Source organism: Salarias fasciatus, chromosome 11 (assembly GCF_902148845.1).
Source record: "Salarias fasciatus chromosome 11, fSalaFa1.1, whole genome shotgun sequence".
NCBI lineage: Eukaryota > Metazoa > Chordata > Actinopteri > Blenniiformes > Blenniidae > Salarias > Salarias fasciatus.
The window spans coordinates 6,787,366-6,800,616 of record NC_043755.1 but is presented as its reverse complement, the minus strand read 5'-3'; the positions used below and the strand labels follow the sequence as shown (position 1 = coordinate 6,800,616).

At 48.5% G+C, this 13,251-nt stretch overlaps 2 protein-coding genes across 5 annotated transcripts in view; both read left to right on the top strand.

The window, feature by feature from the left end:
• LOC115396990 (platelet-activating factor acetylhydrolase IB subunit alpha) overlaps positions 1-6,390 on the top strand; it is a 24,735-nt gene extending 18,345 nt beyond the window's left edge. For both annotated transcript variants that reach the window (XM_030103128.1, XM_030103127.1), the window contains 12 exons: positions 109-227; positions 670-911; positions 1,259-1,382; positions 1,656-1,777; positions 2,346-2,432; positions 2,629-2,718; positions 3,415-3,503; positions 4,286-4,508; positions 4,585-4,707; positions 4,826-4,991; positions 5,211-5,299; positions 5,456-6,390. In XM_030103128.1, the coding sequence (XP_029958988.1) occupies positions 109-227; positions 670-911; positions 1,259-1,382; positions 1,656-1,777; positions 2,346-2,432; positions 2,629-2,718; positions 3,415-3,503; positions 4,286-4,508; positions 4,585-4,707; positions 4,826-4,991; positions 5,211-5,299; positions 5,456-5,556 (1,575 nt within the window). In that variant the 3' untranslated portion in view covers positions 5,557-6,390. The remainder of the gene's footprint in view (positions 1-108; positions 228-669; positions 912-1,258; positions 1,383-1,655; positions 1,778-2,345; positions 2,433-2,628; positions 2,719-3,414; positions 3,504-4,285; positions 4,509-4,584; positions 4,708-4,825; positions 4,992-5,210; positions 5,300-5,455) is intronic.
• On the top strand, positions 6,376-13,251 carry pianp (PILR alpha associated neural protein). 3 transcript variants are annotated; one of them, XM_030103200.1, is made up of 6 exons: positions 6,376-6,423; positions 6,970-7,026; positions 7,255-7,664; positions 8,071-8,149; positions 11,893-12,039; positions 12,668-13,251. In XM_030103200.1, exons 2-6 carry the CDS (start codon positions 7,016-7,018, stop codon positions 12,687-12,689), a joined length of 669 nt encoding a protein of 222 aa, XP_029959060.1. In that variant the 5' UTR covers positions 6,376-6,423; positions 6,970-7,015; the 3' UTR covers positions 12,690-13,251. The 3 variants fall into 3 exon arrangements, with proteins under 3 accessions (XP_029959060.1, XP_029959061.1, XP_029959059.1); XM_030103201.1 differs by lacking the exon at positions 6,376-6,423 and adding an exon at positions 6,436-6,628; XM_030103199.1 differs by lacking the exon at positions 6,376-6,423 and having other exon boundaries at positions 6,666-7,026.

The following is a 13,251-nucleotide window of genomic DNA, read 5'->3' as shown; positions in this document are numbered from 1 at the left end:
TGCACTCTAATAAATCAAGACAGGCCGAGTATGTTGGTTGTGCATATAAACAACTTGTGGATTTAGCAGCTTGGTTTACAACCAATCTCGTGGCTTCTTCCCTCTCAGATCTCCAGGAAGGCGGAGCTGCGTTCCAGATTGGCTGAGCTTCAGCTGCAGCTTTCTGGCCCGCAGCAAACTCTTGGGATTGTGGGAGACGGAAAAAAGGAGAAGATGAAAAGACAAGTGTAAGGAAGTATGGGAGAGGTACCAGCAAGGAGGGCGGTGGGGGGGCAGATGGAGAGAAGTGTAATTCTTCAAAAGCAACAACATTCACTTTGAAGCTTTTGATCTCTGCTGTATGTCTATCCAAACACACTGGAGGTCAGATTCTGTCACACTTTGGCAGAATGGGACCTCACTCCTGTTCATAATGTCTGATATAAACATCATTAAAGAATATTAGCCCCTCTAATTGAGCTGGAAATCAATGTCCATTAACTTGAAGCTCACCTAAACAGATGTAGCATTTCTACCACACAAATTAGGAGCTCATTAGAAAAGAGTTTTTATTTACAAGAAGTTTGAGAATCCTCCACAGGTATCGCTGCCATGCTATCACAGCGGATGCTGTGTTTGCTGTTTGCATGTCGATTATTTATTCGACTCCTGCTTTCTGCTCTGGCATAGTGAGGATGCCCCAGAGGCCCTTCCATCACAGACGCCTCCAGCCTCCAAGATCCTTAAGGGAGAAAAGAAGTCCAAAGCTCAGGCTCCGCCAGCAGTGGCTGCCAGGCGGAGCGAGGTGGGAGAGGGAGCGGGGACGGACAGACAGGGGGACGGGACCGAGCCGGCCAGGGTGTCGGATCACTGCCGGGACGTGTCAGGAGGCTGTGCACGCTTTGAGGAGGAGCAGCAACTGCGACAGGAAGGTATATAGCCATTATTAAGAATAGTGGCTTTAAGACATTGTCATTACACTTTATGGCAGGCAGTTTAAAGCGCAGAGCGGCGTCCTAATTTGCGATTAACATCTAAAATCAGATTATACATGTATGCCCCGAGGAGTCCTAACAAGCCGGTGTGACTGCCAGTATTAAAACCAACAGGCTGCACTGGCTCCCCTGAAGACAGGGCCCACGGTTTGCATCCTCGGAGCTAAATTAGCCCCACGCTTTTTGCAGTGGCAGCCTAATCCATATTGAAGAAGTGTGCAGATTAACAAGCCAGCATGCTGATGAGTCAACACCGCTAATTGCACAAATCATTTATTTTACAGAAGCCGAGTTTACATCCCTCAAAGTGTCGTGGGAGAAGGCAAAGTTTCGCTTGCGGCTGCTGGAGGGTCACAACGACATCGTCACCTGCGTGGTTGCCGTTGACAACCTGGTGGTTTCTGGAAGGTGAGGGGGGGGGAACGAAGTTCATTTGCATAATGGATGAGCACATTTCAAGTAATTTATCACTTAATAGGCTGCTGCGCTCTCCCTCGCTGTCTGACACGTTTTTGTTTTTCCTTCCCCCGCCCCAATGACTTGGAGCGAATCTCTCGCGGTTTATGTCGAACGCCTTTTAACTCGGCTCATTTTCACCGCCTTCTCTCTCTTTCTCGTACTCACTGTCTCACTCACTCACTCACTCACTCACTCACTCACTCATCTTTTCTTCCTCTCAAGTCGAGATACCACTGTGAAGGTGTGGCACGTTCCCACGGCAACCGAGCACAAGAACATGGGAGGTCACACTAGTGGGGTCACCTGTCTGTCTGCGCCTCCCCCCGAGTGCTGCAAGAGGCTGGGTGAGGACACGAAAACGCACACACACACGCACACACACGCAGACATGCGTCCGCGGCCCTGCATGTGGGCCGACTTGCGGCGGAGTGCCGCCTGTGTCCCGCGCTCTGGTAATTATAGGAGCAGTTCATCAGATCGACTCCAGTGAGAGATAACCTCTGCAGACACTTTAGAGAGTTCGCCGTCTGAAGCAGGCAGCCCTCCATCATTTGAACTCCAAAGCTCTCTCCGGCTCGCCTCCTACTCCTCCCTCCCCACCTGCCTCCCCAAAACCGAAAATACCGAGTCTGGGAGTGGAGCGCGTTAATGATGAACCGCAGTCGCATCGCGTTCATCCGCTAATTATTTGCCTCCTTTTAAAAAGTCATGTTTATTCTCTTTTGTCTTCTTCTTCTCATGTCCGTTCTCATTTTGAGCATCATCATTTATTTAGAGCTTCTTGTCAGCTTAATCTATTTTTCCTCATCTTTTCACCCTCCCTATGATCCCTGCTCCCTCGTCATCCTCCTCCTCCTCCTCTTCCTCCTCTGCCCCCTCCTGCTCTGCTGTCTGTGTTTGCCCTCTCTCCAGCCTGGTCCTTGTCTTTGTCCGACAAAGAGAGGTTTATATTGAGTGGCTCTGCAGACTGCTATGTGAAGATCTGGGCTCTGAGCATTGGTACGTTTAAGTGCATGAACACACACACGCACGCACACACACACACACGCGCATACTCTATATACAGTTTATAAAATAGTGGATGGAGCCCGAGGGTTCCGTCTGTGAAGCTTGTGCACATCATAATCAATGTATGCCTGTGTGACTGATGGCCTGCATCCTGCCCATTAAATTAGTATTTTACTGTTCCCTTCAGGGCAGTGTGTTAAGTCTATCTACACGTTCAACGCTGTGACTGCACTCTGCTTCGTGCCAGAGGAAGACGGCTACATCATCACCGGCTCAGGTGTGTATTTCTGTGCATTTGTGCAGGCAGCGGATGTTTGTGGCACAGGTGGAGCCAGAGATTGCTGTGTCACTTTGAGTTACTATCTCGCTAATGTACGTGTGCAAAGGTTTGAGAAAAGGAATGGAAAAAATATCACAGAATACCTTTTATTTCTTAATTCAAATTATTTGCAAAATGACTGAGAAGGGAGAAAATGGGTATTTTGTGTGAAAATCTTTCACACCAAAAAACATCATCAGCTCTTCTTGGGAAAACTAGCAGACAGTTTTTGAAGTTCACCTCTTAGTACTAATCACAGATCTTCTGTGCATTACTGTGGGGACATTACTTCTAGAACTCCTAATTAACACTCTGAGACAGGACCTAGCATTATTGTATTCTACTGCAGAGGAAATCAAGGCAGCTGTTTTCTTGTTAGTACTGCATGATGGAATAGTAACAGTGCTGGATGTGCTTTCCAGACATTGTTTCCTTCCGTCTTGCATTCATATCTTTAACTAATGTGTATTCCGAGTCTGATACCGTGGCATGCATCGTCTGCCAGTGAGTTAGAAAGCGTGTCACCGAGCTGAATCACAGAGATGGAAACCTGTAGCCGAGGCAGTCAGGCTCAGGTGGGTCGACCGTGACCGACAATAATGACTGCCAGTCGCCTGTCAGCACGTATTAACCTCACACTCTGTCACCCTGCAGACGGGGGGAAAGTTCAGGCCTGGAGCTGGCACACTTTCCAAAACTGTCAGTCAGTCAACGCTCACCAGGAAGCGGTCACCTCCATCCAGGTGGGTGTGATCCACCTGCTGACCACAACACTCTCACAACACCGAGGATGCTCAAGCTGTTTTCATTTGCAGCCTATTTTTAACAACCAGCCGGCTGACACAAAGACATGCCAATGTTTTTTTTTCTTCTTCTTTCTTTCTTTTTTTTTTTTTTTAACTTTCTGTAGACACTGTCTGAAATGGCTTTAGAACTCTTGATTAGTAATTTGTGAAAAAAGCCTCTTCTCAAGAAATCAAATGGCTGTATTTCTTCACTCTTATCCTCACACCAGCTTTCCCTGTTTATTGCTTTCAAATGGAAATCAAAGATATTTGTTAAGATGTAAGCCGTGGAGCTCTTCCAATTTTAGAGCACACTGTATGTATTTTGAGCAAAAAAAAAAAAAAATCCTTTTCATGAATATTGAAACCCAGAGCTGCATATGAATGTTTTTTTTCGATTTTCAATCATCATAATATGCCCAAAGCATTAAAGCGTAACGCATCATTGTCACCCGCTTTGTTATTTATCATGCAAAGCGCACAATTCATTTATAACCACAGCAGCACAGAAACATTTTTAAACTGTTCACACACACTTCTGCTTGATTATTCGCACAAAGATGCATGCTCTCTTCCATTCGTTCTGTCTCTGTCTCTCACACACACACACACACAGTTTCTTCTTATTCATTTGCACTAACATACTTACACTTTCCTCTCACACGCATGTGCACGCACACACACACTTGTTGTAAGGGTTGAAATCACCATGACAACCGTGTCTCTCGTGCCCTCCACAGTCTCAGGGTCCGCTGGTGTTCAGCGGTTCGGCTGAGGGGGGGGTGTCTGTGTGGGAGAACCGGTGTTCGGATCGAGACCCCCTGAGGCTGCTGCAGCACTGGAGCGGCCAGGTGACGGGCGTCGGAGGGGCCAGCGGCGGCCGCCTGACCCTCAGCCCGAGGGGGGACAGAGTGTTCCTGGCTCACGGCCACGCCTGCATCGGGATCCTGCACTGGAGGACGGGTGAGCTCTGCAACCTGACGGGCGAACGGGAAAATCTGCATGATCCTTCCACCGAACATCTGTCCAATTATCACAGGGATGATGTCCAGGCTGACCAATCACAGCAGCGTCACAGGTGTAACAGATTGTGTTCACCAGACAGGAGGCCTCCTAATTGGCTCCTGCTATGATGTGGCGAACGGAGACAGCGCGCTAAATTGTGAGTCTCAGAGTAAACTCCGTTCACCGCGAGGGTGAAAACACAGTACGGAACTTCAACAAAGTGTTGTGTTCCTGGGTTGACCTCATCTCTCATCGTGGCTCTCTCCTCTCTGCAGTGTTCTCGCTGCCTCAGTGTCGATATCTGGCCTCTCTGACCTGGCCCGAAGCTCCCAGAATCCTCTGCTTCGCGGCGTGGACTACGGGGAGCGGAGACCACCGGTGGGTCACTGGAGGTCGCGACCTCGTCGTATGGGAGCAGCTCCCCAGTTCTGGGCGGCAGAGGTGGGTGAAGCGCCGGCCGGCGCCGCTGCGCTCAAAAGATCTCGATCGCAGGTGCTCTGATGTTCGCCTGATTTGAATATTCATGATTTCATCGGAGGTCAACTGCTCGACCAATTCTGAAGCTACACAGGGATTTATTCTATGCTAATGGTTTTAACACACTTTGACACACACCTCAATCGATGTGTGTTTAATTAACTGCTGGTGTAAATGTTACAGGGGTGATGTCACCGTCAGGAGAGACAGCCGGATGGATTCGTGCCTGCTGGAGTCGGAGGGAGACACCGAAGACGACGCGGAGACCGACGGTACCGAGACACGCGCCGCCGCGGTTCCACACGTTTTCAACGTCTGAGTCGAGTGACTCACGCGCCTAATGAGCAAGCACAGAAGTGTGGATTACAAAGCCGGCGTCAGGTGATGCGTGTCGTGATGAATCCTTACGACTTTCTTGTCAAATTTAGAATACGAGGCTGATGACGGCGGCGAGGAGACAGACGGCGGGTGCGACGGCGGCTCCGGGGACGGAGGGGCTGGCTCGTGGCTCCGGTGCGTTCTGCAGTGACACCGCCACACTCTCTCGCGCTGAGGACACCACGGCCCGCGGCCACGGAGAGGAAATGAGAGGGTGGGGGGAGGAGGAGGAGGAGGAGGAGGAGGGTTCAGGGAGTGGAGCGTGGTATCAGCGTTAGAGCAGGAACATATGGATGGAGAGAGTCAGCGAGTGTGTGTGTGTGTGTGTGTGTGTGTGTGTGTGTGTGTGCGAGCGAGTGATCTGCAGATTGTGTGTTCTGTTTCATGTAAATATTATTTTCACGGTAATAAAGCTGTCACACTGCAAATCCCACCCAGAAATGTGCATTTCTTGTCGTGTGTCTTGATTTCCTCCTGACCCTGGCTCTTCTTAAAACACCAGTTCACTGCTCTCACTCGGCGACTGGTGTGAAAGAATGTAAATTAAATTTTAGTCCATCTTTGTTCCCATCGTTCCTATTTTTTTCTCCCTCTCCTCTTTGTTGTCTATACTTCTGTCTCTTTTCCTCTTTGGGGTGTCCTTGCTGTTTTTGTAAACATAATTGAGGAGTTTTTTTTCTCTCTTTCATGTTTTCTTGAACCTCCAGCCTCAGAATGAGCTTATTAACGTCGTCCTCAGTATCATTTCTCTTTGCCTTGTCAAATTAATTTCTTTTCCTCTGTGTCCATTTAATTGAACCCTTTTAGACAAAAAAAAAAAAAACATAATTAGCATTTAAATCTCTTTCCTACAGTCTCTTGCCCTCCGCACGTCGCTCTCTCTCCTCTCTTACTCTAGCGGACTCTACATGTCTCTGTCGCTACGGCAACCGATGCTTTTTTTTTTTCTCACTCACTTGCTCTCTGTATCTCCCCCTTTCTCTCTGTCTCCTCTCATTCCCTCTCTCCACTGCCAGAGGTAGGCATGATAACTGATATATGTCGGAGTGTGTGTGCGTCTGTGTCCGTCTCCCGGTCCGCTCGTGCGTCTCCAGCTGACATTTCTGTGGCATTTCGGCTGTAGTTGGAAATGGGAAGTTGCCTCTCTCCGCTCAAAAAGTGCCAGATAGAGTATTGGCTTCCATGCATGATGCCTCTAATGATGATTAATGTGCTGAGCTCAGGTGTGTGTGCACTGTAAGTGTGTGTGAGAGGGCAGAACAGACAATGAGTGTGTATTTCTGGATGTGTTTGCATGCAGATGTGGACTCTGCGTGAACATGTGGCGCATAATTGAGCGTTAAATGTAAATGCCCAAAGGAGTCTCTTTTCTTTTTTTTCTTTTTAGTGAAAGGTGACAGTTGGCTCGCTGCCAAATACTCTTGCTGGTGTCTGTGTTTACATGTTTTTTTTTTCTTTCTTTTTTTTTTAAATGTGACAACATAGAGAAAGAAGACAAAAGCTGGACCCTCCCCTTTCTCTCCCTCTCTCTTTCCCTCTCTTGCCCCTGTGTTTAATCTTACAGAGGGAGATGATCGGAGAAGAGGAGTCTCAGTGAACAGAGCGAAGCGATGGAGAGATGGTAAGATGAAGAGTGTGAGGTGGAGGGATGTATGGGATGCACATGTGTACAGTGTCATGCTGAGTGATGCCTGGCGTGGGGATCAGCGTCTCAGCTGTTGAGGTCGTGCGGGGCGCATGTGGACAATTCGTGTTCTTCTGATAACTCCTCTGTCACTCCACCACCTCTGATTTTTTTTTTCCTCCACCTTCTTTTTTCTTTTTTTTTTTTTCAATCCCTAAACTCCAGCTCCATCTCTCCTGTCGCACGACTGACTGCCCTCGTCTCCCTCCTCCTGGTTGCTCTGGTGACACAGCCCTCCACCTGTAACCGTGACGACAGAGAGGGTGAGGAGCAGGTAGACGCCCTGTCGGTCCAGCTGTCTGTCACAGCCCAGGTCACACCCACCCCCCTGTGGGCGGTGGTCTGGGGTCCCACGCAGCCGCTGGAGGATGAGACCTACCACTTTCTCTCAAGCCAAGAAAACGACCACCTGCATCTGCACGGCAGCCAGCAGGAGGCCAGCACCGCCACGTCGGAGGACTGGGCTTACCCCGACGCCAGCCCGCCTCCCCGGGAGAGGGCACCCCTGGAGTCCAGGAACCAGGAGGGAGTGGAGGGCGGAGGGACAGAGGCGGAGGAAACGGAGCCCGAGGAAGGTGGGCATCAGGAGACTCACATGATGGATTTCTAAATAAGGGTGGCCATGAGCTCCAGTTCATGTGAACACACAGCACACACCGGGAGTCCTCCAGGGAATTAGCTGTCACCGGGGTGAAGGCTGACACTCCGCCGTGTGCAGCAGCCTGTGTCTGTGGAGGGGAATGCCTAATAAAGTTCTCATCACTCACAGGGAGGAATTGGCCGCTGACAAAACTACAAAACACAGAGAAAACGTCATCGGACTGGTGTTTTAGTTGGAGGCCAGAGTCTGATTTCATGTTTTCAGCCGGCTTCATTAGTTTCATCTTTTTTCCTGGATACAATTATACGTGATCAGAGTCTGAGATTAGTAACTGCATGAGTGTGTGTGTGTGTGTGTGTGTGTGTGTGTGTGTGTTACAGTGGACCCTCAGTTCTATGTCACCGTGACCATCTCGTCTCTGCTCATCCTGACAGCAGTCGTCATTACAGCCAAACTCTGGTAGGAACCTAACCTTTACACTTCTAACTTTGTGTGTGTGTGTGCATGTATGTGCGTGCATGTGAGCGAGCGAGAAATAAATTAACTGGTTTCTGCTGAACATAAATTAATGATCAGTCGGCTTTCTGGACACCTGTGCCTCAGCAGGAAGCTGCAATTCTGCTGATTAAATCACCTCGTGGGTTTTTTTTTTTTTTTTTTTTTAAAGACAAAGTTAAGGACTGCAAAAATTCCAGACGAGAGTTTGCTCAAAGAGAGTTCCGGCTCAGTGTGAGCTCCAGAAGAAGCTGCAATCGTTATTACGTCAGCATATTGGCTCGCTAATGTGGATGCTTTTAACCGACAGTATGCAAAATTGTTTTGCTTCGAGCACCCCCTCCCTCGAACCCCCCATCCCCGAGGGAGAACAAAAAAAATTATCATAGAATTCAACATCTAGAAGTGCATTGTATTGCAGGGATTTAAAACTGTGGCACTGGGCTGCATGTGGTGTAGTGGTTAGCCCTGGCTACAGCACAGTTCGAGTCTGGTCTCGGGGCCTTTCTGCGTGGAGTTTGCATTTTCTCTTTGTGTGCACACGGACATTACTCCAACAGTCCAAAAATGTGTTTTGAGTGGTATTTGGTACCTCTAAATAGAATTTGTGTGTGCTCATTCCTATTTAGCTCAGCTATTTATGTTTGTGTTTGCTATGTGGCGACTGGCAGGCTTTAAGGTGTGACTTACCTTCATCCTCGATGAGTTTGGAGTTAGCTAACTACTAACAAGTTGCTCTATCTTGTAATACCACTTTGTACCACTGAGGGACGCAGTGAGCCGCTGTCATGAGTGTCTTCTTCATCCAACGCGGTAAATGATAAAACTCAGAGAAAATCCTCAACACTGCCACCCAGTGGAGAAACCAGGCATGGCACCACTGTTGTAAACTGCACCTTTAAAACAGAGGGTCAAATGAGGTAACTCAAATACTGATATTTTAATAACACTTACATTTAATTAGAATAACAGTCTTTTTCCACTTGAACAGTGAACACGAGGAGTTCATCTGAAGATTTGCCCTGAACTGAATTGTAATGAGATAAACAATTTCAAAACATAATTCTGCTTCTGCAAAAAATGAAAAGTTCCGCTTTTCAGATTTGTATCATGCAAATTACTTCATAATCAAATTTCCCCAACATCGGGACAATCTTAAGGAGTCTAATTTTATGGACTGTAAGGATGAGTAGTCTGAGTTTGGTTAAATAAGTTGTTAACTTAGGAATTCGTCAGGCATTGCATTAAGAGTTGGGAGAGTAATCACACTGATGGTGACAGGTTGACGATGCTGTTCAGTAAAATACATGGTACTGTTTTATTGAGTGGTAGATCAAGATGGAAATGTACACTGTTACAGATGTGTGGGAATTTATAGGGAAGCCAGATGGTTTTATTTTTTACTTAAAAAAGGCAGATAGAGGAATAGTGATGATTTGCTTATAACTCTCAGACAATAACAGTGAAAACCTTCAGGGTGTTTCCGTGCTTACTTTGAAGCATTTGTCTTGTCCGTGCGAACATCATTGAAGATTATGTAATGGCTTTACGTCCCCCCCACCCCCTTGAAGCAAGAGCTCAGCAATCGCTTGCCAATGACTTTGTCGTCAACGCTTGTGTTCCTGAACGTCACCGTTGGCACAGACTCGCCATTCAGAGCTATTGAGGTTGCAGTGATTAAACATTTACTACGAGCATCAGAACAGGAGGGGAGAACGAAAAAAAAAAAAACACTCTGATCCTTTGCCTCACAGGCTTCTGGAGTGTCTGTGTGTATTAGGAGCACAGTGGCCATTAAAGCTCCTGGAGCAGGGTGGGGAATCTGGAGCCGACGCCATACGTTCTCAGGACAGGGAAGTGCTGCTCACAACACACGTGGCCATTAACTGGAAATAGAGAGTCATCTACGTGATGGACTGAAGCACTTCCACGGTTTGCTGATCAAACCAATAACATCTCGTTTATTTGACCACAGGGACTCTTTTTCCACGCATCCACGCTCTCTTCTTTCTCTCTCGGTTTTTCCATGCGCAGATTTTTTCCCCTCTCCTCACTGTAATTCTCTTATCTGAACATCTCACCTAAATTCCCATTGTGTTACTTTTTTTCATTTCATTGCCTGAATCTGTGTGATTTGTTCCCTTCCGTTGTGTCTTTTCACTCTCTCTCTCTTTTAATCTCAGTTTTGCTTCCAAACTCCTACATTATTTTCCCTCTTTCCCGGTTTAACCCTCCATTCTTCCTCCTCCCCTTCGCCTCCAAGGATTATTCTCTTTCTTTGAGTCCTCATGTTGCCCCCTTTCTTTGGGTTTGTCAGTTTTGTTTTTTTTTTTTTAAATTTTACCAGTCACTGCCTTACTACACCATTTGTCTATCTCGGCACAGTCGGTTCTCCTCTTATCTCCACCACCAGTCTCCTATCTCTCCCAGCACCGCCAGTCTGGCTGCAGATCCACAGATAATCCTCCAGCTTGCTGTGAGCTGATACACGATAAGCCCCCTTTTCTCTCTGTTCCTGAGACTGGCCTTCACTCTTGTTTCGATAACTTACTTTAGCTCCCGCTGAATTCAGAGTGGCGTTAATGGTTCACACTGGCGACATGGCAGCGGCTCCTTTATATAGTCCGGGCCCCGTCCTTCAGTGTCATAAATGTGTAAATAACACCATGTGTTAGATGGAGAAAGTGCCACGGAACGAAGGGGAGGGGGTCTACAGATGGACTCAAATGATAGCCTATAGTGGAAATTGGCCAGCGTCCAGTTCATTATGATTATAGAAGAGCAGCATATGTGCTCCGTGATTTTCCCAGGCCCTCGAATTGACAGTGTGGCTAATGTTATCAAGTGTGTGTGTGTATAGTGAGAGGAGTCAGCCAGACGAGGACAGGTGTTGCTGAGGAGGACGGGGGAGGCGGTTGGGGGGGACGAGGGTGCAGGATGGCTTTAATGGGTCTGGGGAACAGCTTTGTTGTGCTTCTAAGTATTCTTAAGAGCCTGAACCTGTGACTCTCCACTGCGTCTGAACCGTAACTCATGCCCCTTATCAAAGTAACGGCACGACACCTGGGCGATACGTGACCCCTCCGTCGCTGCTGCACCCCCCCCTCGTCTCACCCCTTCCGACTGTCTCCCTCGTCCCACAGTGATGTCTCCTTCCCATTTCTCGCTCTGCCACCCTCTCCCCTCTGACAGCGTTTTAATGAGTCCGATGAGTGCAGTAATTCTCTCTCACAGTGGCAGCGTAATGTGTTCGCTGATGCTAAATGGCTCCTGATGCTCCCCGACTTTGTTTCTCTGCTTCACGATTCTCTTTTTCTCTGCCTTTTCTCCTCATTTTTCCCCCCTCTGTGCCATTCCCTTCATTTCACCTTCCCCTCTCTATCATCGTCTGCTATCTGCCGCTCCCTCTCTAACCTTCTTACACTGTAATACCTGTGCCTCTCAAACTCCAACTTCCTGTCTCATCCCTTTATGTCCCTGCCCGCTTTGTCTTCTTCTTTTTACAATCGTCTCCCTCAATTCTGCTTTTGCCCATTCTTATCTTGCTCCCCTTCTTTCCTCCCTCTTTAAGTTTTCATCCTCTTCTATCTACTTGCCATCCTTATCGCTCCTCTTTCCACTCATCGCCCCCCCAATTTTCCTACGCCCGTCCCTGCCTCACTCTCCTCTCTCCTCCATTTATCTGCCTGACTATCCATCTCCCCCAGTTACGATCGCAGCTGTTCCCAGCATCCGCCCCCGCTTTCCCGTGGCGTGGCCCCCCCGCTCACCCTCGCACTTCCTCGCTCCCTCGCTTCGGAGGACAGCCGGCAGACGCTGCACAGCGCCTCCTCCTCCTTCACCGACAGGGAGAGGTAATGAGTCGCCTCGGCAGCCCCGCACAGACCCAGCCTGCTGCTGTCTGATTGTGCATGTGTGGGTCTGCCCAGCACCTCTGGATTCAAGTTTGCTCCTTTGTGTGTGTGTGTGTGTGTGTGTGTGTGTGTGTAGCGGCCTTATTACCTCTTTGCATGCGTTGTGAGGGTTGCACGTGGAGTATAATTGGACGCTGGAGCTATTCTCTGTGGAGCGTTCAGGCCTGAAGTGTTGGTGCTGCTGTAAGATGTATCAGTGTTTTAAACTCCCTCTCCAGATGAGTCATTGTGGGCCTGTGAAAAGGCGCCCAGCCACCGTCCATGAAATGATGCTTTTATTCGAGGGTATTTAAAGTTAATCTCAATCGGGATAATTATAGAGCCGCACTCCAGCGCTCTTATTCACCCCCCCCCCACCACCACATCAGCTTCTCCTCCACCTTCCTCCTCTTCCTCCCTCTCTTCCGCCTCTCCCATCGCCGTCCCCTGTGATGCAGCTTTCCGTTTGCATGTACACCACTTTATCAGCTTCAGGCCTTTGTGCTCCACTTCTCTTTTTCTTTTGGGCTCCAAAGCTTCCCGAGACCGTTCACTCTGGCTTTTTCTTCCCTGTCTCTCTTTGTGTCAGGATCCCAGTTGTGAACCTCTGAGGTGACTGTTTTTTTCCACACGATAAACACTGCTATGGGGGACTGAGGAGGAACATCAACACGACCGGAGGGTTCGCCCGCAGCGCCATTTTATTTTCTCTGAAACTGTGAAATGAATTCAGGGATCCCAGGTATCCAGCCATCACAAAACCTCCTCTTCCCTGAGGTCTTAAAAAAAAAAATTATCCAAACTCATCTCCCCGCCGTTCAATCCCTCCTTCTCTGTAAATTCCTTTTTTCTGTTGGTGTTTCTGCGTCACTGTGACCCGTCCTCCATTTTTCCCACCTTTCATTTGGCCCCGAGCTCTGCCAAGATACCCAGCAGCCCCGCGCTCTGACCTGCCATGACTAATTCACAAACAAGCGGTTTAACAGCCGTGCAACATCCCATTACCCCCGAAATGCCCTACCTGTGCTTCCACAGCTGTTTCCAGGGATTCGGCTGCACGTGCGAAGCCGCTCGGCGCTAACGCCGGTCCACCAGACTGTTCTTTTTAATCAAGTGACACTAGAATCCGGCACACGTGAGTAGACCTGCACCTGGCTTGCAAATGGTTAAAAA

Excerpts from the sequence above, each read along its gene's own strand:
- pianp (XM_030103200.1), top strand. Across the intron at positions 7,665-8,070 it reads GGAAACGGAGCCCGAGGAAG|TGGACCCTCAGTTCTATGTC; the intron begins GTGGGCATCAGG and ends TGTGTGTTACAG. Across the intron at positions 8,150-11,892 it reads GTCATTACAGCCAAACTCTG|TTACGATCGCAGCTGTTCCC; the intron begins GTAGGAACCTAA and ends CATCTCCCCCAG.